This window comes from Anticarsia gemmatalis, chromosome 28 (assembly GCF_050436995.1).
Source record: "Anticarsia gemmatalis isolate Benzon Research Colony breed Stoneville strain chromosome 28, ilAntGemm2 primary, whole genome shotgun sequence".
In the NCBI taxonomy this organism is placed as follows: Eukaryota; Metazoa; Arthropoda; class Insecta; order Lepidoptera; family Erebidae; genus Anticarsia; species Anticarsia gemmatalis.
In genome coordinates, this window is record NC_134772.1 from 1173772 (window position 1) to 1200103 (window position 26332).

The window sequence follows — 26332 nt, forward strand, 5'->3', positions numbered from 1 at the left end:
TTCGGACAGAAATGCAAATACTTTTTGCTGAACTCGTCAATTTTAGTGGCTAGGTACTAAAATAACAAAAAGTAAATACGAAATACTTACAAATATACAGCCTTTTTCTAACATCCTCTCAGCAGTGTCGTGTAATTCCGCGAATTGTACAGCGATCTGTAAACAAATTTAATTTATTATATAAGCATATCTATACTAATATTATAAAGCTGAAGAGTTTGTTTGTTTGATTGTTTGTTTGTTTGTTTGAACGCGCTAATCTCAGGAACTACTGGTCCGATTTGAAAAGTCTTTCAGTGTTAGATAGACCATTTATCGAGAAAGGCTTTAGGCTATATAACATCACGCTACGGCCATTAGGAGCGGAGTAGCAATGAAAAATGTTACAAAAACGGGAAAAAAATTTTTCATTCTTTCTTATGTGACGCAAGCGAAGTTGCGCGGGTCAGCTAGTCTATTATATTATTAAATAAGCCAATTATACCACTCGTTTATATACATACTGATATTACGCGACATTTATTAGTAAGACTGGAAAGGTATAATTATATCATTATCTGTTCTCCTAAATAAATCTAATATATAAAATTCTCGCGTCACAGTTTTCGTTGCCATACTCCTCCGAAACGGCTTGACCGATTCTTATGAAATTTCGTGAGCATATTGAGTGTGTCTGAGAATCGGCCAACATCTATTTTTCATCCCTAAGTAACACTTTTTTTTTAATTTATATGGCTAAACAACGTTTGCAGGGTCAGCTAGTAGATATATAACTTTATTAATATTACCTCGTGGTATATAGGGCTGAGTTCCTTTTCACGCGCCTTAGCCGTTTTCTCAGCAGCTAACAATTCAGTTTCTAATTCACGCACGCGAGTCTCCGCTGAAATAAAATAAAAGTTTTCGTTAAAAGGGTTCGTTTAAAGAACAAGTCGAAAATCTATGAAATAATATTTAAGAGAAAAGCAGACTGTTTTGCTGGATCAGGTGCGTAGTACTCGTAACCGGCGGTCCCATATGACAACATGTATGTATGTGAATGAAGCAAGGGAAGTTTGTAAGGATCGTACCAAGTAGCGTTCTTTGGTCTCTGCTTACTCTATGAGAAAACTCCGCTTAGAATCGTACCAAGTTTACGATGCTTCCCTTGCTTCATTCTTATTTGCTCTCTAGTTATTCTAGGGAAAATCCAGGTTTCTGAGGTAAATTTAGCGGTAGTTTATCTATTCAAACTGTTTATTTTTATATGAATTTAAACGCTATAATGTACGGTATGTAATGCTTACCGTTTCTGCCCACATCGGTCCTGATAAGACTGTCATCTATGGATCCTCTGCGGTCCAAGCTCTTTGAGATTTCTTTGATTTGTTCTTTCAATTCTGTAATAAACACAACATGTTCATATCATATTTGGATTTAAAGTGAAATTAAATTATTTGATTTAAATTATTTTCATTTTGAACCAATATTTAATAGCGTGCTAGTTTCGAATTTAAATGTAAGATTTGACATACGCTCGAAATAGGCAGAATGCGGCATTTGGTAATAATTTCACACTGTCTTTTTTTGGGATAAACTCGAAATCTACCGAACACCTTAATCGAGCTCTTACATTCGAAACTAGCGCATAATTGAAGGCTAGTTTAAAATACATATTCCTCTTTTTCCTACACGCGGTCGGGTATAAAAATGCGTATATACCTGCAATCCTAGCACCAACTCTGAGCAGTTCAGGGTCAAGTCTGTGCATCGTCTTGAGGATATCTCGCTGCTTGAACTTCACCTCCACGATACCTTCTGCTTCGAGCACACCACCCCTGAAAATATATAAATAAAGTTAATAGTTATATAGTTAATATAGGTATAGTGTTATTACATAGATTAAATACATAACCAGCAGACTGGCACGACTTCGTGCATGTATAGTACAATCTCTTCAAAATTCATCAAAAAATATCTCGTTAATTTAATTCCCGTGGGAATTTCGATCCCATACAAACTTTGTTCCAACAGTTACAAAAATATATCATCCAATCAAGTTTTGTTGTATAAAATCTTGTATTTTAAGAAGAACTCCCGCACTAAGAATTGCTCTTGTGTCGCGGGGACTTTTACAAACATACAAACAACAGACATAAAGCACAAACAGACTCGAAACAATTATTATTTGTGGATCGCACAAATAATTGTACCCTGTGGGAATCGAACCCACGACTCAATGGTTTCGGCGTGGCGACCTAAACCACTGCACCACGGAGGTAGTCAAAGATTATCATTATTGAATTATAAATCAAATTATTATATTTTTTATCCAAGAGCCATTCGCAGGTTAAAACTAGTGGTATATCTTACCTAGCTTCAGGATCAGCATACATCTCCATGCGCAGACTGTTGACACTAGGGTCTACGACCGCCCAGGCCCCGCCGCGGAGTTCAGCTCCGGGCGGGATGTACACTAACACCGGAGCTGTAGCTCCGCGGAGCGCGCGCACTATCTCCGCGCCGAATTTCAGGATCTGTTCGTACATGTCTGGTGGAAAAGGGAAAAAGTTAAACTATTTGTGGTCGCCTTTTAGCCGAAATTCGATTATAATGCATATTTAATATGAAAATTTATGACATCAGTAAGACCTCAGTAAACATAATATAAAACAGTGTCTATGTCAGTGCTTTATGTATAAAGATAAATGTCAAATGCGTAGAAGTGTGTCTAATGTTTTATTTATTGATTTAATTTAATGAACTTTATAAGCATTATTATTAAAAAATATTAGCGTTCTGCACTCTTCCAACACATAAACTGTAAGTGTGCCAAATTTCATACTTCTGCGTCCGCGCATTTTTCATGAAAAGGCGTCCAAAATTTTTGCCTCACGTATTAATATATTGAATATTTGTTCAATTAGTTTATTATTCAGGATTGTGTCTACTTATTCATTCGTCGGATCATAAAAAAACTTCTTATCATATGGTTAGTGATCAACCTTGTATCGAAGTTGTTCAAGCCACGCTAGACAAATGGACATTTTATTTATTACCACTTTACACTACATAACAGTATCTTCTACACATGTAAGTTATAGGTACATTAGAATTAGCACATGACTAATCGACTCTTATAAACTTTTAACTTGCCCTTTGAAGCACGAAAACGCTACACTGAAACACCACTAAGCGTAGCGTATTCATCTATGAAATTCGTGAGTCGTAAAAGCAGGTAGTATTGATAGTAAAATTAAATTAATTAGTTTTTTACCTTTCTGTCCACCGCTGAAACCACGCCAGTTGGCAAAGATCATGATGGGCAGACCTTCGCGGGAGAAGTCATTGATGGCCTGTGATGTCTTGTACGCAGAGTCGGGGAACCAAACCTAGTTCAAAACGAATGATTTTAGTCATATCGTCACAATAATGGCTTTGGGCTCCAAAGCTTTTAAGATCAGTATTAATAGACTACTTTTGAAGAGCTCGTGGCTTAGTTAACAACAGCCGCGCGGATCGATCTCTAAGGTAAAGTTACGCTTGCCGAGGTTATTCTGTGGATGGCCATCCTATACACATCGAGTTCCTCTCTGTTTCGGAAGGTATGTTAAATTGTGGATCCCGACTGTCATTTTCGAAGATTTTTGACAGTCGTTAACAGTAGTAAAGGGGTAGCGTTGTATAACCCAGGTAACTGTGTTGTGGAGGTCAGATAGACAGTCGCTCCATGTAAAACACTGGTATTCAGCTGCATCCGGTGAGACTGGAAGCTGACTCCAACATAGTTGGAAGAAAGGCTAAGCTGATGATTTTTATGAAGATTCACAGAAAGTTTAAAATTTGTATTAACATGTAGGATACTTTATATCCCGGGAAATCTTTTCCGTGGACGAAGTCACGAGCAGAAGCCTAGCCAAATAATATAAAATATTTACCTGTCCAGCCTGTTGTAAGGTCTTGGCTTCGGAGTCCAAATTGGCTGGGTCGGCGGGTTGAGTGACCTCTACAGTGCGGGTCTCTACTGCGATCACGCCTACAGGGATACCACCGAGACGGGCACGACCTGGGAACGAGAAATAAACGTTAATAATATCACGTCAGTCATAGGTCATGTCGGTCATCGGTCATGTCAGTCATCGGTCATTTCCTTCATCGGTTATTTCGGCCATCGGTCATTTCATTCATTGGTTATCGGTCATATCGGTCATATCAGTCATGTCGGACATCGATCATGTCGGTCATTTCGGGCATCAATCATTTTATTCATCGGTCACGTCAGTCATTGGTCATTTCATTCACTGGTCACGTCAGTCATCGGTCATGTCGGTCATCGGTCATGTCGGTCATCGATCATGTCGGTAATTTCGGTCATCGGTCATTTTATTCATCGGTCATTTCATTCATCGGTCACGTCAGTCATCGGTAATTTCATTCACCTGTCACGTCAGTCATCGGTCATGTCGGTCATCGGTCATGTCGGTCATCGATCATGTCGGTCATTTCGGTCATCGGTAATTTCGGTCATTGGTCATTTTATTCATCGGTCATTTCATTCATCGGTCACGTCAGTCATCGGTAATTTCATTCACCTGTCACGTCAGTCATCGGTCATGTCGGTCATCGGTCAGGTAGGTCATCGATCATGTCGGTACTATAAGATACAAGCGGTCTGCTAGACCCTGCGGTCTACGAGACACTCACCAGTAATAACAGTCTGTGCCCACGGCTGCATGATCTCATCGAAGCTGCCGGCGTCAAAGAACCCTGCTCTTGTGCCGTCTCCCGTCAGCATGAGGCGGGGGTCGTGGGCGGCGCGCGGCGGGGTCCACTCCACCGCGCGGTCGATGGGGTCCGCGCAACGCATTATCGGTACTGTTGAAAGTTTATCCTGGGAAGAAAGAAAGGAGAAAGTTAACTTGGATTTGAGGTCTATCGGTCAAATCTGTCAAGTTAGTTACATCAGTCATATCGGTCATCGGTCATCGGTCATCGGTCATTCATTATCGTTCATCGTTCATCGTTCATCGATCATGGTTCATCGTTTATCTGTCATCGGTCATCGTTTATTTGTCATCGGTCATCGTTCATCATTCATCAGGCGACGGTCATTCTTCATCGTTCATCGATCATCGTTCATCGGTCATCGTTCATCGTTCATCGTTCAACATTCATCGTTCATCGTTCATCAGTTATCGTTCATCGTTCATCAGTTATCGTTCATCGTTCATCAGTCATCGTTCATCAGTCATCGTTCATCAGTCATCGTTCATCAGTCATCGTTCATCGTTCAACATTCATCGTTCATCGATCATCAGTCATCGTTCATCAGTCATCGTTCATCAGTCATCGTTCATCGTTCATTGTTCATCAGTCATCGTTCATCAGTCATCGTTCATCGTTCAACATTCATCGTTCATCGTTCATCAGTCATCGTTCATCAGTCATCGTTCATCGTTCATTGTTCATCAGTCATCGTTCATCAGTCATCGTTCATCGTTCAACATTCATCGTTCATCGTTCATTGGTCATCGGTCATCAGTCATTCTTCATCGTTCACCGTTCATCAGTAATCGTTCATCGCTCATCGTTCATCAGTCATTCTTCATCGTTCATCGGTCATCGGTCATCGGTCATCAGTCATTCTTCATCGTTCACCGTTCATCAGTCATCGTTCATCGCTCATCGTTCATCAGTCATTCTTCATCGTTCATCGGTCATCGGTCATCGGTCACCAGTCATTCTTCATCGGTCATCGTTCATTGTTCATCATTCATCGGTCATCGTTCATCGGTCATATCGGACACTTACCTTAGGTACAAACGCGAGCCAGCGCACGGCAGTCCTGACGGCCTCCAGATCGGTGGGCGCCACGGCATGCGACACTCCGTTATGATGCATCACGTTCACTCCGCCCAGCTGGTTGTTGCTGGCGTATACGGCGCGACCTAGCACCTTGTTCAGCGCCGCGTAGCCAGTCAGAATGATGTACGATGATTCTACTTGGATAACACGGTGGCCGAGACTGTGGAGGAAATAGGGCAATTTGTAAATAGTCCATTGAAAAGTTTTCATTATTTTTAGTGTACAGGCGGTGAATGGGACCCTTAGATCAAAAGCAGTCGCTACCCTTGTCCCTTGAAAAGAGGGGGTCACACAACAAATTTGAACTTAAGGTTCTATTGACCCTCTTGACACATAAAAAAAAACAAAATTGCGACCTCTGATAAACTTACATTTTAATCGACTAAAAAAAATATTTCATGCAGGAGGAGTATGTGAATAAAGAAAGTAAAGTTTGAAAGGTTTGACCGAAGTGGTTAAACCTGTCAAATTAAAGGCGTTATTTTGATTTTTGTATAGTAAAGAAATGCACAAATTTATCTGACAATACACACAAATATTTGTTCAGAGTGAGGTTCGAACCCGTAAGATGAGACGATCACGGTAACCACTGCGTCAAACGTACAATGAAAACTTCAGCTAAATCTCTTGACAGTAGTTTTGGAGAAAGAAAACACAAAATATATTGCGATTAAAACTTACCGTATTACATAAGATCCGATACCGATAGCGCGGCAAGTGACAATGGAAATGGTGACAATATCCTCATACGCCTGTGCCGTCTCACCAGCAATCAGACCTGCGTCACGGAGACACTCTACACCGAGGCCGTCTTCCTTGCCTGGAGGGAGGGAGAAGGAAGATTATAACTCTATATTGTGTTGAATTAATATTGACCTATTCATAAGTAAATAAATTCTTGCTGTATGAACATTAAATTTACGGCCAATTGGGTAGTTGCTGCGTTAATGAAAAATAAAACTTGTACCCTTAAGTTTTATCTAAAATTCTCAGAGTATGTAATTCTTTTTGCTTAATATGCAAACATTATAATTATTACAGACTGAAACACTTTGTCGTGAACTGTTGTTATGTTAAACAAGCGCGCGTGACTTGTATCACGGAGACGCTCAGCTCAAACACTGCACCTACATCTATGTAATGTACTAGTTACTTAACACACTGCGCGTTTAGCGACCCGTAAGTGAAACAGACTATAACGAACGCATCATACTACAGAAATGTTATTTAAAAATACTTTGTGCTCACCGGTCGGTAAACGATCTGTGGGTTAAGCAACCATTGGCGCGGTCATTCCATAGATGGGTGACCGCATAATGGTATTTGAACTGGGCGTCTCCGTGCTTCGGAGGGCACGTTAAAAGTCGGTCCCGGTTGTTGTCTACTAAGATACCAGTCGTTAAGCCATGTCAAAGGCCTCTTGGGCGGCTTGAGCAACTTTGACACTAGGTTGACCACTAACCATACGAGAAACAAACGATAAACATTAAAAAAAAAATCTTACCAATAATATCAGTAATCCTATATCTGCTCTCTCCTTCATCCTCAATCAGCTGTGTCTTCACAGAGCCCTGTGGTCCCAGCTTGGAGTAGTTCTCAGGCGTGAGGTACAGGTACTTGAACCCACGCTCCGGACGTTCAGAGTCCACCCATGCGACGTTGAACTCAGATTTCACTTCTTCCGCTACTCCTATACGAGCGCCCGAGTTCACGCTTATGTATATCTGAAATAAAAGTGTATTATGAAATAATTCTTACAAATATTAAATATGAAAAGAAAAAATTATAAAATGTTGTTAAAAATAGTTTGAAGTGTTTAATTTGTTTAGATTAGTTATTAAACGAACGGATATAAAAATAATCTACATGAATAAGTTACTACGTAACTGCTTTTTCTTCTTTTTTTCGAACTAATAATTTAAACTCGACAAGTCCAATAGCACTGCTCAGAAATCAAACCCAAGACTGCTAAGCTCACAAAGGCAGCAGCAAGAATCTCTTCTTATAATATAAATGCGAAAATAACACCTTATTACATACAATTCAATCAGGCATAAATCTTGAAGGATAATAGATTAATCTCCAGGAAAAAAGCATACAATAATTACTTTCAATTCTTAATATTGATAAAATTAAACAGTTTAGCTAATAACGGTCCTCCATTGTCGATATTTAGAAAAAAAAACGTTTCGAACAGAAGCTACTAATATTTTATCTTCATTCCTGAGAAACTTTCAAATTATATCAACGATTAAAGTGACTCACCCTAGGAATCTTAAGTTCTCTAGCGTATTGCGATGCCTTGTAGTACACCCAGTCTTCCTGAGGTCCGAAAGACCCCATGTAGTAAGTCAAGTCGTTAGCTATGAGGATGATGTCGCGACCCGCGGGACATTCCGGCGTGAATAGGGTCAAACGCCATGCTACCATACCCACCTGGAGAGAAACATAAATTTAGTTATACATGAATTTTAATATTCTGTATTTTAATTAATGACCCCCTCGCCCGAAATTGGGTATGTAGCGGATCGCTACATGCAGCGACATCTACTGGGACCAGCGCACAACAACCACGCGCAGTGTGACTGACGTCACAAGTCCTGAATCGCGCTATCGAAATTTGCACTGCAACTGACTATATATACAAGTTCCCGACTACAACAATACAGTCGGGCGGCCTAGGCCCACCAGGCACGATCACCTCGCCTGGTCGGAGGATCCTCCCTTTGTGATGGGGGGAACATGATCACCTCGTTCCTCCACAGGTACTTAACTACCAGTCAAATCAGCTAATCTTAATGAATCAAAAACACATTTTTGTACAGAAATATAATGTAGTGACGTCACGATACCGTATTTTCGCTGGAATCAAATGAGTGCCTAATATAATGTTTCAGTCTGTAATAATTACAATTCTAACATTATTTACGAAAAAAATAACGTAAACTGAACATTTTAGATGAACCTTTCACGAGTCCAAGTTTAATATGATTTTTCGTTAACCTAGCCAAGTACACAATTGTAAATCCAAGCCTCCTGAAATAGGCCAACTGTGCAGGATTTTGTTTATAGTGTCCAAGTGTGTGCACAATACACAGGTACACTCTCTATTCCTTCACTCTCATAGTGCGGTGTGACGGTACACACGACCAGAGAGAGGTCAGGCGCAGGACCATAGACGTAACGTACTCTCCGAGGCACGGAAGTCTACGACCTCAACATCCTAACTCCGGGCAATTTCTGAGAAATGTTTAACAGAAAACTTTTTTTGCCCGACCCGATATTCGAAACCGAGACCTCAAGATCAATAGGACGCTACTACCGACCGCGTCGTAGAAGTAGTCCTTCTTTTCTTTAATTTTATTTTTTAAAAGAATTGCTCTTGTATCGCGGGGACTTTTTACAAACATACAAACAACGGACACATAGTACAATCCGACCCGAAAAAAAGGATTATTTAATAATTATTTTAGTCTAATCTTTTACATACTAATCTTAGTTTAGTTGTGTTACTCACAGTATTTTGTCCGGGAAGTCTGGTAACTTCGACCACTCGTCTCTCACCGTCCGGTTCCACTACCAGCTCGACCAATGACATCACATTGTCTGGCTGAGGACCTGAGAAAAATAAACAGCATTTTTACTTTCAATCATCATTATTAATATTTTAACTGATTCACCCCCTGGTTTCTGAGTACATTAAGCGGTAGTTTATCTATTCGATAGCGTATTTTTATATGAGTTTAAACGCTATTGAAATTTGTACGCTATTGTAAATCTATACTAATATTGTAAAGCTGAAGAGTTCGTTTGTTTAAACGCTCTCTCAGGAACTACTGGATCGAATTGAAAAATTCTATTTGTGTTGAATAGACTATTTTTCAAGGAAGGCTTTAGGCTGTATAACATCACGCTGCAACTATTAGGAGCAGAGTAGCAACGAAAAATGTTACAAAAACGGGGAAAATCTTGACCCATTCTCTCTTGTGACGCAAGCGAAGTTGCGCGGGTCGGCTAGTAATAAAGATAGTTATATGTTCTTACCATCAATGCTGCCTTCTTCGATGCACTCCCTCCACCTACGCTCGACCATTTGTCGGAACATGTCGGGAATATCGTACACGTATGTCGTGCCTTGCGACGTTGCCTATGATAAAACATAATAATGAAATATATAGACAAACTTGGATAGTTGTGGACTGGAAGGCTTCGGAAATTTTCTGCGTTTATTTTTAAAGACAACTCCTGCGCTAAGAATTGCTCTTGTGTCTAGGGGACAAACAACGGATACAAAGAACAACCAGACCCGAAACAATTTATTTGTGGATCGCACAAATAATTGTTCCGTGTGGGAATCGAACCCACGACCTCCCGACGCAATAGTAGCGGCGAGGCGACGTAACCACTGCGCCATGGAGACAATCAAGAAATTCAAGATACACTTCTGAAACGCTAATTGGGACAATATTTTAGATGCAACTATAATTTTATATTTATCATAATACTATATTTTTATCGAAGGTATTGATAAGATTTGCATTAATAACAAAAATATTGGTAGTTTTATAACTTTCTAATAACACTCCTATTGCTAGCTTACCAAAAGCAAAACTACTATCGAAGACGTTTTTATACAGGGTGTCCCAAAACTCAACGATAATCCGAGACAGGATGAAAGGCCAAGTCATACCGGTTCTAGGAAAAATAAAAAAAAAATTCTATATCACTTGGTTCAGCAATAATAGACACTTTTCAAAAAAGTTGAAATTCCACACCCTTGGTCGCATTTTCAAGTCCTGTGATCACCAATGTCACAATTTCGCTGTGTTTTTTTTCAATTTCGTGATCTTCATTAAATATGCTATTAATCGTAAAACAAATTAATGCACAAAACATTGTTAATTTAATAAAAAAAGTTAAGTTTTAGTGAGTCATGGTTCACAAAAATATCGTTAGTTAACTTTGACGCTTCATATTGAAAAAAAAATGTACTACACTACCCTTGGCAAGTTATTTCAAAAGTTGGCGCATTTAATCAAGATTTCAAAATGGTGCAACACTTGCCACTTTTCTTGCCATTAAAAATGTTATTTTTATTTGAACGACGAATGTCCCCGAAAATTGATCGGACGGAGTGGTACAATTGTATGGCCTCCTCGTTCCCCCGATCTAAATCCAGTAGATATTTTTTACTGGGAATGCGTAAAAGAAAAAGTCTATTCAAAATCTATCAGAACTTCGCCAGAAAATTGACACAGCGTCAGAAGAAATAAATGCACGGAATTTTGCTTGACTGGTAAAAAGATCTTTTGTACGCCGTTGCAGAGCCTGTATTCGTGCCAGAGGAAAGCAATTATTTTTAGTAAAGAGGTAATTGAGTCAGTGCATAACCAATATTTAATGTAATGAACATAATAGGTACAAATAATTAAAAAAAAGAATGAACGAATCGTCGTTCTTATTTAATTATTCTCCTTAAACTAATGTAATTCCGAATCGTTTTCCTCTGGCACGAATACATGCTCTGCAACGCCTTACAAAAGACCTTTGCACCAGTCAAGCAAAATTCCTTGCATTTATTTCTTCTGACGCTGTGTCAATTTTCTGGCGAAGTTTTGATAGATTTTGTATTGATTTCGAATAGACTTTTTCTTTTATGCATTCCCAGTAAAAATATCTACTGGATTTAGATCGGGGGAACGAGGAAGCCAAACAATTATACCACTCCGTCCGATCCATTTTCGGGGACACTCGTCGTTCAAATAAAAATAACATTTTTAATGGCAAGAAAAGTGGCAAGTGTTGCACCATTTTGAAATCTTGATTAAATGCGCCAACTTTTGAAATAACTTGCCAAGGGTAGTGTAGTACATTTTTTTTTCAATATGAAGCGTCAAAGTTAACTAACGATATTTTTGTGAACCATGACTCACTAAAACTTAACTTTTTTTATTAAATTAACAATGTTTTGTGCATTAATTTGTTTTACGATTAATAGCATATTTAATGAAGATCACGAAATTGAAAAAAACACAGCGAAATTGTGACATTGGTGATCACAGGACTTGAAAATGCGACCAAGGGTGTGGAATTTCAACTTTTTTGAAAAGTGTCTATTATTGCTGAACCAAGTGATATAGAATTTTTTTTTTATTTTTCCTAGAACCGGTATGACTTGGCCTTTCATCCTGTCTCGGATTATCGTTGAGTTTTGGGACACCCTGTATAAATTAGAAAACACCAATAGCACTTTGTCCGACTCGGGAATCGAACGCGAGAATTCGTTATCAGCAGTCGTATAAACCATCGCCTAGATCACAAAAATCAGAAAAATAATTATAAAACTCACCAAGAATCGCTTCTGTTGCAAGTAGTCCTTAGTGACGTAGGGCGTGGAGATGGGCAGACCGTGCATAGGACCTTGTTTAGGACCATACGATTGGAACATTATCTGTTAAACAACATACATTATATTAGTTTTTGACAAAGTAAGCAAGTGTTTGTGTAGATATAGTCAACTACGGCATCTTTACTTTGTGATGAATACCTTTACCTATACATTATTTAATCTATACTAATATTCTAAAGCTGAAGAGTTTATTTGTTTGTTTGTTCGAGCACGCTAATTTAAAAAATAACAGGTTCGAATTGAAAAATTATATTCTGTGTTGAATAGACAATAACGAAGAAGGCTATTAGGCTATATAACATCACGCTACGACCATTAAGGAGCGGAGTAGCGACGAAAAATGTTACAAAAACCGGGTAAATTACGATTCTTTCTTATGTGACGCAAGCGAAGTTGCGTGGGTCAGCTAATATCCCATATAAACGTTATAAATATGTTCTATATATCGGACGAAGACGGGCCTATTAGCTAGTAAAACATATAAGTAATAAGACACTTACCACACCAGTCCTAGGATCAGAAATCTCTTCATAAGTGTAAATATCTAGCGAATAACCGGACCCGTTGGACAAGCATAGTCTCACGTTCTTAGTCGGCACTCCCGGACCTATAATATAAGTGACATTATACAAAACGTATGGAATACATATGAATTTTATATGCACATGAAATATTGAGGTATGTGAAGTGCGGTGTTTGTATGAAATATTTGATGATTTTTTTTTGCAAATACGTGTATGAACTAGCGTGTACGTATACGCAGGTGCACGTTGGCGTAAAGCTTTATATTTAATTAATAAAAACATTTTGAGCTGATCATTTGTGAGTTTTATTATATAAAAACACGGTCTGTCTGATTGTATTTTACGCCTCAGCGGCATTTTTTTTTAATTTCCGCGTTGAAGATATTTATAATAAATCATTTTTATACAATATTTTAAAATTTAGTCCAATGTCGAATACGAGGGGATTCACGGAAATTGGTTAGTTTTTGAAAAAGTTATAAGTACTATTAATGTCGCTAAAATCGTTAATTACATTTTTCTAACACTATATTATTATATTCGATAACGTAATTTCAACCACACTTTATATACCACATAAAAGTACATATAAAATTCAACATAAAGGTGTGTGCACACCGTCCGCGGCCACTTGCCTTGCTGTGAAGCAGCGAGACTGGACCGCCGCGCCGCGCCGGTGTGTAGGGGGCCTAATGGACAATTCAATTGTTATGTAACTTTATATAAACATTGTTTATTTTAAAAACAAAGCCAAAACAATATAGAAGGAAAATTAAAGAGAGAGTTTTTGAAGTAATAGTAGAAAATTATAGATTTTTTGTGTTAAAAACGTCACTACAGTCGTTTTTTAGTGATAAGTCTGTGAGTAATGCAAAAAAAATATCACGAAATTAATGATTTTAATGTACGAAAAAATGATTGAATTTTCTTTTGTTTTCAACAATTACAAAGTGATATTTATGCACATTTACCCCGACCTAATATTAATTTAAGTTATCATTTATAAAATGATAACTTAAATTAATATTAGGTCGGGGATAAAGTCTTTTTGCGTTATAGTATGTATGAACTTGTAATAAAATCTCTTTGTCTTCAAGAATTACAAATGAGTACACGGTTCATTAGGTTTCTTTCAGTGAGCTCGTGAGGTAACCAAATATCGAGCTTTTTTGTGTAGAGAAAAGATTTTATTACAAGTTCATACATACTATAATGCGAAAAGACTTTTTCCCCGACCTAATATTTATGGCTAATAAATAATTAATTAAATGATAAAACTCAAATCAAAACAAACACAAGCAAGTCGTAACTTACTTTACTTCTCACCATAACATCTTTTACATCAAAATAACCGATTGGTACAATTGCGATAAAACTCTACTACACCGCAAAAAAAAATCGAGAAATACTACCGAAAATCGTAATGAATAGAAACTAACTAAAGCCCAAACTAACTTTATAATCAATACAAAAAAATATATGAAATTACCATTTTTTTAAAGACAACTCCCGCATTAAGAATTGCTCTTGTGTCGGTGAGACTTTTACAAACATACAAACAACGGACACAAAGTACAACCAGAACTAAACAATTATTTTTGGATCGCACAAATAAATTGCTTCGTTTGGGAATCGAACCCACCTCCCGACGCAATGGCTTGGCGACCTAAACCACTGCGCCATGGAGTCACATTTCTTTGTATATGTACAAAAAAATTTGTTTGCATAGAACTATCTGACAATGTTAAATGGAAACATATATTGGTCTCCAATTCTAAATTAAACTCCCGGTTTCTGAGGAACAGTTAACGGTAGTTTATCTATTCAATAGCGTTAAAAGTCATATAAAAAACGCTATTGAATAGATAAACTACCGCTAACTGTACTCAGAAACCGGGGGTAATTATCACTAAATTGAATTCCCAACAATAGCGGCTATATTTCTAATAGGTGTTAAACAAGGAATCAAACTCACCCATACGCAGTGTGAACCTGATCTCAGCTTGCAGCACTCTGAGCTTCCATAGACGAGGCCCGTAGCGCATCACCATGCCAAGTACAGACTCTTCGATCTGAAACAATTGAGACATTTAATAACAAACTTACATAAGTTTTTTTTTTACCACTCCCGAACTAAGAATTACTCTTGTGTCACGGGGACTTTTACAAACATACAAACAGCGGACACAAAGCACAACCAGACCCGAAGAAATAATTTGTGGATCGCACAAATAATTGGTCCGTGTGGAAATCGAACCCTCGACCTCCCGTTACAGTGGTATCGGCGTGGCAACCTAAACCACTGCGCCACGGAGGCAGTCAGCATGAAAAGGTTTCCTGTAGAAAAAAGCATCCGATTTGTGAATCTAGGTTAATTTCAGTTCAGTTAGTAGAAAATCTGAGAAGATTTATACAAACTTTCAGTCCCTATATCACCTTAAGTCCACCACGAGATGGTTTTGTCATGTATTCTACCCGGAAAAGTCTACCATGTGACTCCTTTCAGTGAGCTCGTGAGGTAACCAAATATCGAGCTTTTTTGTGTAGAGAAAAAATATTTTTTTACAAGTTCATATAATACTATAATGCGAAAAGACTTTTTGCCCGACCTATATTAATTGTAAAGATGATGTTTACCTTAGACGGGTCCATGATGACTGTAGGTCCGAAATTCAAGAAGATATGATTGCAGTCAGTCCTTTTGGCTAGGGGGTGGGAGAAGGCCACCTCCAACTCGTCCATGGCTTCCAGTAGCACTCTGAAAATAACAAATTATCATAAAAATATCCAATCAAATCTATATTATTACTTTACAAGTCCAAGATCCGAACTATTCTAGTCTGTATGATATGCTTACATGATTTAACAGCTGAACAACCTAGAAAAATATAGTTTCTATGTAAAAACTTTCATGGCAACAATTTCAATCTAGATCTTTTATTTAATTTAAAGACCAATTTAGTAGTTTTTTTCTGAGTTCAAAATTTAGCCACCTTTGTGGTTAAAAATAATATTTGAAATGTACACTTAATGGTACCACGTAAGTACATCGTTACTATAGTAGTACCATAAAGCGCAAGTTTAAATGTTTGAGTAGATGTTTCACTCAATCACGTACTAAACTGCTGAACTAGATTTGATACAACTTTGCACATTGGTAGTTTATAATCTAGATTAACACATAAGATACTTTTTACCGTTAAAGGTAAAAGTATTTTATTACTTGGTAACAGGAAGATAGTTTACCTTTCTCCCTCATTCTGTAGGTACTCGAAACTGGCTTCCTTGGTGATAAGGTCCTGGTGTCTGATGATGGAGCGGATGAAGAACCTGTAGTCTGTCACCTCCTGGCCCTTCTTCACCTGCATACAAACAAACAAATATTAATATATCATTGGACAACGGTCCTTTTGATTCCAAACTAAGCAGAGCTTGTACTATGGTTACCAGATAACTGATAAACATACTTACTTGTAAATACATACTTATATAGATACATTAACAAGCAGGCTCAGAACAGATACTCGTGTTCATCACACAAATATTTGTCCCGGGTGAGATTGGAACTCACCACACGCGGCGTTTGCATGTTTTATAAACATAAAAGATTATAATATATTGTCCCTTCTTTCCCTTAGACTGGTTGAGATTCCCACTGCTGGGCAAAGGCGTCCCCCCTTTCTTCGTAGCTGCGCATGCGGTACAGCTCCAGCTGGAAGTAAGAGCTGGTCGCTGGAGGGTCCAGCAGTGTGACTGACCTTAGCCTTGCCGAGGTACAGGTGCATCTTCTGGTTGCTGGTGGGCAGCGCCTCCAGCTCGTAGCTGCGCATGCGGTACAGCTCCAGCTGGAAGTAAGAGCTGGTCGCTGGAGGGTCCAGCAGTGTGACTGACCTTAGCCTTGCCGAGGTACAGGTGCATCTTCTGGTTGCTGGTGGGCAGCGCCTCCAGCTCGTAGCTGCGCATGCGGTACAGCTCCAGCTGGAAGTAAGAGCTGGTCGCTGGAGGGTCCAGCAGTGTGACTGACCTTAGCCTTGCCGAGGTACAGGTGCATCTTCTGGTTGCTGGTGGGCAGCGCCTCCAGCTCGTAGCTGCGCATGCGGTACAGCTCCAGCTGGAAGTAAGAGCTGGTCGCTGGAGGGTCCAGCAGTGTGACTGACCTTAGCCTTGCCGAGGTACAGGTGCATCTTCTGGTTGCTGGTGGGCAGCGCCTCCAGCTCGTAGCTGCGCATGCGGTACAGCTCCAGCTGGAAGTAAGAGCTGGTCGCTGGAGGGTCCAGCAGTGTGACTGACCTTAGCCTTGCCGAGGTACAGGTGCATCTTCTGGTTGCTGGTGGGCAGCGCCTCCAGCTCATAGCTGCGCATGCGGTACAGCTCCAGCTGGAAGTAAGAGCTGGTCGCTGGAGGGTCCAGCAGTGTGACTGACCTTAGCCTTGCCGAGGTACAGGTGCATCTTCTGGTTGCTGGTGGGCAGCGCCTCCAGCTCGTAGCTGCGCATGCGGTACAGCTCCAGCTGGAAGTAAGAGCTGGTCGCTGGAGGGTCCAGCAGTGTGACTGACCTTAGCCTTGCCGAGGTACAGGTGCATCTTCTGGTTGCTGGTGGGCAGCGCCTCCAGCTCATAGCTGCGCATGCGGTACAGCTCCAGCTGGAAGTAAGAGCTGGTCGCTGGAGGGTCCAGCAGTGTGACTGACCTTAGCCTTGCCGAGGTACAGGTGCATCTTCTGGTTGCTGGTGGGCAGCGCCTCCAGCTCGTAGCTGCGCATGCGGTACAGCTCCAGCTGGAAGGCCGATGCTGGCTCCAAGTGACGGTAGATCGTATCTTCAGTGAAGTCGTTGCGGGCTCGATACGTGAAGAATTTGGGGAATTGACGCCTGAAAGGAAAGATCACAATTAGAAAAGTATTTAAAAAATATAAGTATTAATAATTAATAGCTGTCACAGGTTCTCCGGTCTGAAAAAGGAGTAAGGTCTTTGAGTACGCTGGATAAGTGCTAGTAGAGGCTTCGCATCGCATCAAGAAAAATTTCAAACAAAAAACAAACACATCGTTAAGAAAACCCTTGCATTGTTTTCTTTCACCGTTTACTAGTCGTTCCCTCACTCCAGGGTAGGGACCCTTGCCCAGCAGCGGGACATTATAATCCCCAAAGTTCCCAACCCGCACTTGGCCAGCGTGGTGGACTCAAGGCCTAAACCCTCCCTTATTCCGGGAGGAGACCCTTGCCCAGCAGTGGGACATTAATTAATCATACTTACTTAATAAGCAGCATGAAAGTGATTCTCCTAATCCTCTTCTGATGCAGCTCCTGTCTGTGTGCTCGGCAGAAGTTGCCGAAACGTCGAGAAACTGCGCTGTCGTCACTCTCACCCGAGTCGCGCACTCCGATCATTAGGATGTGGATCGGTTCTAGCGGCTGTCGATTAAAACAAAAATAACTAATTGATTAAATATATATTTATATACCCGAAGGTGTAGGAGGAAGTGTATGATATACATGCATGTTTCGCTATAAACAACGTTAGTCTAACCCCTGGTTTCTGAGTACATTTAACGGTAGTTTATCTATTCAATAGCATTAAAACTCATTATAAAAAAACGCTAAACTACCGCTAAATGTACCTCAGAAACCGGGGGTTAGTCCTATGTAATAGGGGGATATACCGGACACGTTGCAAAAGTTACCAAACTCCGGACTACTATTGAATATATTCTAATATAAATTAGAAAAAGAAAGTGCTATATCTTACTCGTACTAGTATTATAAAATAGTTACTCATCATATAATAAATGATAACATACCACTTCTTCGGCATCAACCGGTTTGAAGTCATGTCCAACATTAATGCTGGTACTATCACGACTCTCACTACCTTCCTGAAGAGCTGCCAAATCCTGATCAAATGAGGAATATATTAGTTATTGTAAACTTATTTAAATGTTAAAAGTCTGTAAACGGAGATTATACACAGCAAGATTCTTAAAAATAAAAAGATAGCATTATAAAAAATTGTGAAGAAAGATTTCTCTTTTGCAGTACTTTTCTATTAAAATTTATTATAAGATGTTATTTTTAAAATCCTGCCACTACACAAATTGTATTCAAAATTTTACAGATCCAAATCTTATTTCCTTTTGATTTAAAAAATAGTTCTATGGCAACCTCCTAGCCGAAATTAGAAAGATAAATTTTACGACAATCCCTCCGTTCCTCCCTTCCGGTACACGGAGGAACTCGATAAGTATAAGATTAACTAAAGATCAGTAAAAAAAAAGTTTGCGAAAAGGAAAAAATGAATGTCTAACAAAAGTAAAATCTAATTATTCACTATCCAATACTGTCTTGCTACATCACAAAACACTAGTGAAAACGCAGTCTATTTAATTTTCCAATCATTTCTGTCACTCACCTCTTTCCTGACAGTAGCCGAGCTAGCGAAGTCATGCACAAGGTCCAGCAACTCATCAGCATACTGCACGAACTGCTCAAAAGACTGGAACGACGCCAGCGCTCCTGTACGATGATGACATTTGCGCATCGCAGCCGTGCATAACTCTGCCGGTATACCTTCCTGGTCTTCCGCTGCTGATAGCTCGATCTCTGATTGGCTGATCGGAATCCTATGGAGATAATAGTGGGTTTCATTTGCCAATCTTCAGTAAGAGTAGTTAACTGTTTATAAATCTATGGTAACGAGCTATACACAGATTAGTGGACTTGCCTTTTCGCGTAACATAGTACTACTGAAAAATTACTGTCAGTCGTTTACTTTTTTTTTTAAAGACAACTCCCGCACTAGATTGCTCTTGTGTCGCGGGGACTTTTACAAACGGACACAAAGTACAACCAGACCCGAAACAATTATTACTGGATCGCACTAATTATTAACCCGAAGTCGAACCCACGACCTCCTGACGCTGCCTAAACCACTGAGCCACGAAGGCAGTCAAAGATTATATAAGGATACTAAGTTGTTTTTAAATGGTTTTACCTGTTAGGATGTCCAGTAGGCAGTACAAACTGGAAGTGCACGACGCCGAGCTCGCCGGAGAGTGCGAGATGTTGCAGACAAGTGATATCGTACGACGTATACGCACGACGGACGTACACCTCAAGAGCCGCGTTACATACCTGTACGAACAAACATATGGGATATTAGTTACAAGTCCTACTAATATTATAAATGCGAAAGTTTGTGAGAATATATGTATGTATGTATGGATGTTTGTTACTCTTTCACGCAAATACTACTAACCCAATTACGAATTCAATTGAAATTTGGTATGTAGGTAGCTTAAGACCCTGAATAACACATAGGCTACTTTTTTATCCCAGAGTTCCCGAGGGATCTGGATTTACACGGCAAGGGTTTCCACGCGGACGAAGTCGCGGGTGGCCTCTAGTATATTAATATTCTTCAATAAGCTTTATAGACTTTATAAAACTAGCTTTTGCCCGCGACTTCGTCCGCGTGGTTTGTCGCTTAGGACAGAATTTTCATACAAATTTTCACCCCCTAAGATTCTCAAGGGGATAAACCCCTTGAGAATCTTTTCTTAGCGTATGGATGAAAAATTTTCAACCCAAAAGGGTAGGGCAAATTCAAGGCCAAAACTATTAACAATATAATAAATAAATCTATATAAACCTTTCATCTGTATGTCACTAAGGAACTCTAAAACCTACTAAAAGCCATGAAATAATTTCTCAATCACGACAATTGAGCTTCAATTATTGCATTACATTTCAAAGAGACTAATCGTATTAAATTAACTACTAATGCATTCCCTTACATTCAGTTATTAAAGATCAAACGATGATTCATAAAGCAAGGATATTCTTAATAATGAAATTGATCCATTAGTTGACCAACGATTTAAATTATTTTTTTCAGGAAATACTTTTTCCTTATACTTGATTTAAATTCGCATCGCAGAAAACAGTTTTTCGTCATTTTAGATAAACAAAAGTTTCTTAAAACACTGTTTTTCGGATATAATACAGTTCAATTTTAATTAAATTCAATATTTACATATAGTTTTATAGTGCTACTAACATTAGATATATTTTTCAAAATGGATGAGTTAGAATTCAAGTCGTTTCATGAAACGTATAAATTGATAACGTTTGCTCTGACGGTTGCCATGATATATCCAAACCCGAGGACCGAGAAATACCGTATAGCCGCTGTTCGTAAGTGTCTCATTTAAATATTAATTTCTCTAAAATTAAATAAATATAATAAAATCGTGTCATTTTCTCATCCATATCCCGTATTTAGTACGATCCTTACAAACTTCTCTTGCTTCATTCACATACATACATGTTGTCATACAGGACCGTCGGCTACGAGTACTAAGCACTTGACCTTATTGCAAGAAATCACCGATATGATCGGATATGAAATAATGATAATTAATTTAAAGGCTTTTAACTTATACTACACTTGAGCAATTATTTTTTGAACACGTGAAACAGACTTTTTTCTTTATTTATAAAGGTACATACACAAATAGAATAAAAGCGTACACGCTATAATTGAGGTCGTTAATCACGTAATCCTGTGTGGACGTATACGCATGAGCGTGAACTATCCTTAAAAAGAAAAAAATGCCGAATATACGACCTCTTTAGAAATGCAAGAATGCTTGACTAAAGCCGCTTGTGTGCGTAAAATACACAGGTACGCTCTCGATTCTTTCACCCTCCTAGCCCGCTAGGATACACGCCCGGCAAGAAATATGTATATCTAAAGAAATAATACATTAATAAGATATATATTTTGTTCACAGCTCTCGTAGTGGGCAGTATAGCGCCGCTAGCATTGGCTATATTCATAGACATGTACAAATGCTGGCGAGAAGACGATATCATCAATATTATCAGACATAGCACGGTGGTCGGACCATTTCTGGGAGGTTTGTTCAAGGTAAGGCACCAGCTTTAGAATAAAGAAAGCAAAAAAGGGCAAAATGATAACTAATTTACAAAATTATGGCTACATAAAGACGGCCCTATAGACTTCTTTTTAACTTGGGGAAAGCATAACGGATGCACCAGCACTGCACCATGGGTGGAGTGCTGGGTTATGTGGGACTCTCCCGCCAGAACAGCGGGCATACCCACTAAACTGCCACGTGTGTCCACACGACCACTTGGCAGCGTACGGCGGGATAACTGCTGAAGCATGTACCTACCGCAAGTCACATGTAACGTGTTTGCCAGCCCTATAGACCCACAAACAGCAGGCAAGCTATGCTTATTATAGTTTTAAATGGAAATGAACCTGCAAAAGTAATACAAGAACTCTATTTTCTCCAGTCGAGCCGAATACTATTTAGCAATTATAATGCCAAAATCGTATACACAAAACAGCATTAACGACTATTCTTTACAGATGGTCCTTATGTTTCACAAACGAGTACAAGCGAAACAGATAATGGACGAAATAACCCGAGACCACCTCCTCTACAACGATTTCAGTGAAAAATACAAAGAAATCGCCCGCGCCGGAATACACAACAGCCAAAGATTCTCGGAAAAATGGTGGGCAGTCACCGTCATCTTCTGCGTCATGACATTCCCAGTCATGGCAATATCATTAAACTTCTATAACCACACGTTTAAATCAGAACCTACTAAGTACATGATACATGACCTAAGGTTACCAAATACTGAAGCAGAATTACGTTTCAAAAGTCCTTATTTCGAACTGATTTTTGTATATATGGTATACTGTTCGTTTCTTTATGTGGTCAATTTTATTGGTTACGATGGTTTCTTCGGGTTGTCGATAAACCACGCTTGTATTAAAATGGAGATGTATTGTGCGGCGTTGGAAGACGCTTTCAAAGCTGATGAGGGAGAGGTCTTTGGGAGGGTCGTTGGAGTGATTAAAGAACAGTGTAGAATGTTCAGGTCAGTAGCGTAATTTATTTCATTTGACACTTTACTAAAAGTTAAAGAGTCTAGTGAGAGCATAAATAATACAGCAAAAAGAACATCAATTGACTCGAAGAAAGAGACAATTTGACTCAAAGTGTAAATTTTTATTTAATTCTTTAGTGTCTCACTGCTGGGCAAGAGTCGAAGTTCTGGAAGGAGTGGTTGGCCTTGAGTCCACAACAAAAAGTCAATTAAACAATTCTTTCATCATAGATTTAGATAACTTATTAATTAATATCTTTAATATTAATAAAACGTTGTGTTCTAGGTACATAGAATTAATTCAAGACACGTTCAATATTTGGCTTGGAATCATTTTCATAGCGACCATGATTCAAATCTGTACCTGTTTGTATCATATTACAGAGGTAAGTCAATCAAAGGACCCTGCAATACAACGATATATAACTAACTATGGATGGCTAATAAAAAGCAAAACCCAATATTAAATCAAAAAGAAATAAAATTACCTAACTCTAGTTCGCTAGTACACTAACGCCAAGCATAAGACTGGGCCCAATTCCAATACCTAATAATCTTTATACCATATAGATTGTTCTCCTAAGACAAAAAATAACCAATACTCTCAACAAGACTCCAATGTATGTAATGGTACGAAATATCTGACATCTTTATGTAACAAAACAATCAACGAACTATCCTTTTCCGGAAGTATGGTATTGGGACCGGCAGAATGGTTATAAGTTATATTTATTCATTTAACATTACAGGGCTACGGCTTTGATCTCCGGTACTTGATATTCGTGACGGGAGCTGTGATACATATCTATTTACCTTGCCGCTATGCTGCCAAACTGAAGGTTATGGTAAGCATACCATTAGATTTATTGACTTTAACACTACCATTAAGTAACGACTGCTAGTGACAATATCGTCATTACTACAAGAGCGTATACCTTTGTGCATGTATAGTATAGTATAGTATAGCTAAACCTGACTGCCTTGAACAAATTGATTATATTTGATCACAATGAAAGTATCAAAATTAAAAGTACATCAAAAGTATAGCGACATGTTTTTTTATTTATTTTTAAGATAACTTTCTTTCGCACTACGATGGATCAAATTAATATTTCGATGACATTCAGTTTATTTAAAATTTCGCACACACAAGAAATGTACAATGCGTTCTCTACCAGTCTACCTTGGGGTGATGCAAATATAGAAATAGTACATTTTCTAACATACAATACAAAATACAGCAGGCCCATAAGAAATAATGAAGGTTTACGCAAACATACGTTGTGTTTTACACGCGTCAAAATCTTCGAGGCATTAATTATAGCAAATTTAATTTTAACTTCAGAATAGCATTGAGCCACAAAACAATACCATTCAGTGTTAGTAAATATGGTACTTTCGTAACGATTTCAAGTCTTTTTTGTCTCCAGTCTTTAGAGACATCAAACAAGATATACTGCAGCGGTTGGGAGCAGGTGGACGACCAGCGCGTGAGACGTCTCATCATGTTCATGATCGCGAGGACGCAGATCACTGTCGAGATCACGGCGTTCGGCATGCTGGCCTTCGACATGGAGCTGTTCGTCTCTGTTAGTATAACACACACTATCAACTCGCCCCACACTATCAACTCCCCACACTATCATCTCGTCCCACTCATGCCACACTATCAACTCGCCCCACACGTCCCATACTATCAACTCGCCCCACTCGTCCCACACTGTCAACTCGCCCTACTCGTCCCACACTGTCAACTCGCCCCACTCGTCGCACACTGTCAACTCGCCCCACTCGTCCCACACTATCAACTCGCCCCACTCGTCCCACACCATCAACTCGCCCCACTTGTCCTACACTATCAACTCGCCCCACCCTATCAACTCGCCCCTCTCGTCGCACACTATCAACTCGCTCCACTCGTCCCACACTATCAACTCGCCCCACTCGTCCCACACTATCAACTCGCCCCACTCGTCCCACACTATCAACTCGCCCCACTCGTCCCACACCATCAACTCGCCCCACTCGGCCTACACTATCAACTCGCCCCACTCGTCCCACACTATCAACTCGCCCCACCCTATCAACTCGGCCCGCTCGCCCCAACCTATCAACTCGCCCCACCCTATCAACTCGCCCCACACTATCAACTCGTCTCACACTATCAACTCGCCCCACCCTATCAACTCGCCCCGCACTGTCAACTCGCCCCACTCGTCCCAAACTATAAACTCGCACCACTCGCCTCACCCTATCAACTCGCCCCACTCGCCCCACCCTATCAACTCGCCCCACACTGTCAACTCGCCCCACACTATCAACTCGCCCCACTCGTCCCACACTATCAACTCGCCCCACCCTATCAACTCGCCCCACCCTATCATCTCGCCCCACTCGCCCCACCCTATCAACTCGCCCCACCCTATCAACTCGCCCCACACTATCAACTCGTCTCACACTATCAACTCGCCCCACCCTATCAACTCGCCCCGCACTGTCAACTCGCCCCACTCGTCCCAAACTATAAACTCGCCCCACTCGCCTCACCCTATCAACTCGCCCCACTCGCCCCACCCTATCAACTCGCCCCACACTGTCAACTCGCCCCACACTATCAACTCGCCCCACTCGTCCCACACTATCAACTCGCCCCACACTGTCAACTCGCCCCACACTATCAACTCGCCCCACTCGTCCCACACTATCAACTCGCCCCACCCTATCAACTCGCCCCACCCTATCAACTCGCCCCACACTATCAACTCGCCCCACTCGCCCCACCCTATCAACTCGCCCCACCCTATCAACTCGCCCCACCCTATCAACTCGCCCCACCCTATCATCTCGCCCCACTCGCCCCACCCTATCAACTCGCCCCACTCGCATATAAGGGTAATTAAAATATGAGCGACTGACTGATGGGACACTTTATTTTAAGATATATCTTATTAATATATTTATTTTCATTTCAGATATTGCAGTCATCGTACTCCATGTTCACGCTATTAAGATCATAAAATGAAAACTGTCACTAGGGACTATATTAACTTTCTTTACACTTTAAGATTGCATTTTGTCTCACGAGAGACTCAAGACTCACGCAAGCACAGTCCTATGATTTTTTGTCGTATTTCATATGTTTGTTCGTTTAAGTCTTATAAATTACATAAACAGTAATTTGCAAAATGTCTATCTTTATTCTTAGTATCTGATCTGTAACTTTATAATTCATAAAAAAGTGCCTATTTTCAATAGAGCAGTAGTTCTCAACCAGTGGTACGCGTATAATATTAAACGTAGCCGTTTTAGTTCGACAATCCACGAAACGCTCAACGCGCTGCTTGGAAGGGCGCGGCTGCTTGAAGCAGTACGTGGCGAATTTATGGCATACGAAAAGACCTCAGTAAAGGTATAAGACGGTACTCTATGTCTATATCAGTACTCTATGTATATAGACAAATGTTTATTTATTTATTTAATGAACTTTAAAAGCATTAATATTAAAAAATATCCTACCTATCCTATTCTCCTACACATAAACTGTAAGTGTGCCAAGTTTCATACTTCTGCGTCCGCACGTTTTTCGTAAAAAGGGGTCTAAAGTTTTTGCTTCCCGTATTAATATTAAGA

At 39.8% G+C, this 26332-nt stretch overlaps 2 protein-coding genes across 3 annotated transcripts in view; one reads left to right on the forward strand and one right to left on the reverse strand.

Annotated features, from left to right (window-relative positions):
- The window catches only part of ACC (acetyl-CoA carboxylase), an 81574-nt gene that overhangs the window by 5165 nt on the left and 50077 nt on the right, over positions 1–26332 (reverse strand). For both annotated transcript variants that reach the window (XM_076132519.1, XM_076132520.1), the window contains 24 exons: positions 19767–19906; positions 19185–19395; positions 18577–18669; positions 18033–18190; positions 17467–17647; positions 16024–16139; positions 15415–15535; positions 14753–14849; positions 12754–12860; positions 12194–12295; positions 9889–9991; positions 9362–9462; positions 8110–8280; positions 7349–7568; positions 6526–6664; positions 5791–6004; positions 4684–4870; positions 3918–4045; positions 3257–3371; positions 2353–2530; positions 1702–1817; positions 1287–1379; positions 789–883; positions 91–156 (listed from right to left, as the gene is read on the reverse strand). In XM_076132519.1, coding sequence (XP_075988634.1) covers positions 91–156; positions 789–883; positions 1287–1379; positions 1702–1817; positions 2353–2530; positions 3257–3371; positions 3918–4045; positions 4684–4870; positions 5791–6004; positions 6526–6664; positions 7349–7568; positions 8110–8280; positions 9362–9462; positions 9889–9991; positions 12194–12295; positions 12754–12860; positions 14753–14849; positions 15415–15535; positions 16024–16139; positions 17467–17647; positions 18033–18190; positions 18577–18669; positions 19185–19395; positions 19767–19906 — 3252 coding nt within the window. The remainder of the gene's footprint in view (positions 1–90; positions 157–788; positions 884–1286; positions 1380–1701; positions 1818–2352; positions 2531–3256; positions 3372–3917; positions 4046–4683; positions 4871–5790; positions 6005–6525; positions 6665–7348; positions 7569–8109; positions 8281–9361; positions 9463–9888; positions 9992–12193; positions 12296–12753; positions 12861–14752; positions 14850–15414; positions 15536–16023; positions 16140–17466; positions 17648–18032; positions 18191–18576; positions 18670–19184; positions 19396–19766; positions 19907–26332) is intronic.
- LOC142984755 (odorant receptor 10-like) lies at positions 11043–26332 on the forward strand. Its single transcript, XM_076132521.1, has 8 exons — positions 11043–11058; positions 20864–20958; positions 21549–21704; positions 22173–22693; positions 22989–23088; positions 23452–23547; positions 24133–24291; positions 25675–26332. Exons 1-8 carry the CDS (start codon positions 11043–11045, stop codon positions 25717–25719), a joined length of 1188 nt encoding a protein of 395 aa, XP_075988636.1. The 3' UTR covers positions 25720–26332.

Coding starts and splice junctions, on each gene's coding strand:
- LOC142984755 (XM_076132521.1), top strand. Junction 20,959..21,548: donor GGACCGAGAAATACCGTATA/GCCGCTGTTCGT, acceptor TACATTAATAAG/ATATATATTTTGTTCACAGC. Junction 23,548..24,132: donor CTGCCAAACTGAAGGTTATG/GTAAGCATACCA, acceptor TTTTGTCTCCAG/TCTTTAGAGACATCAAACAA.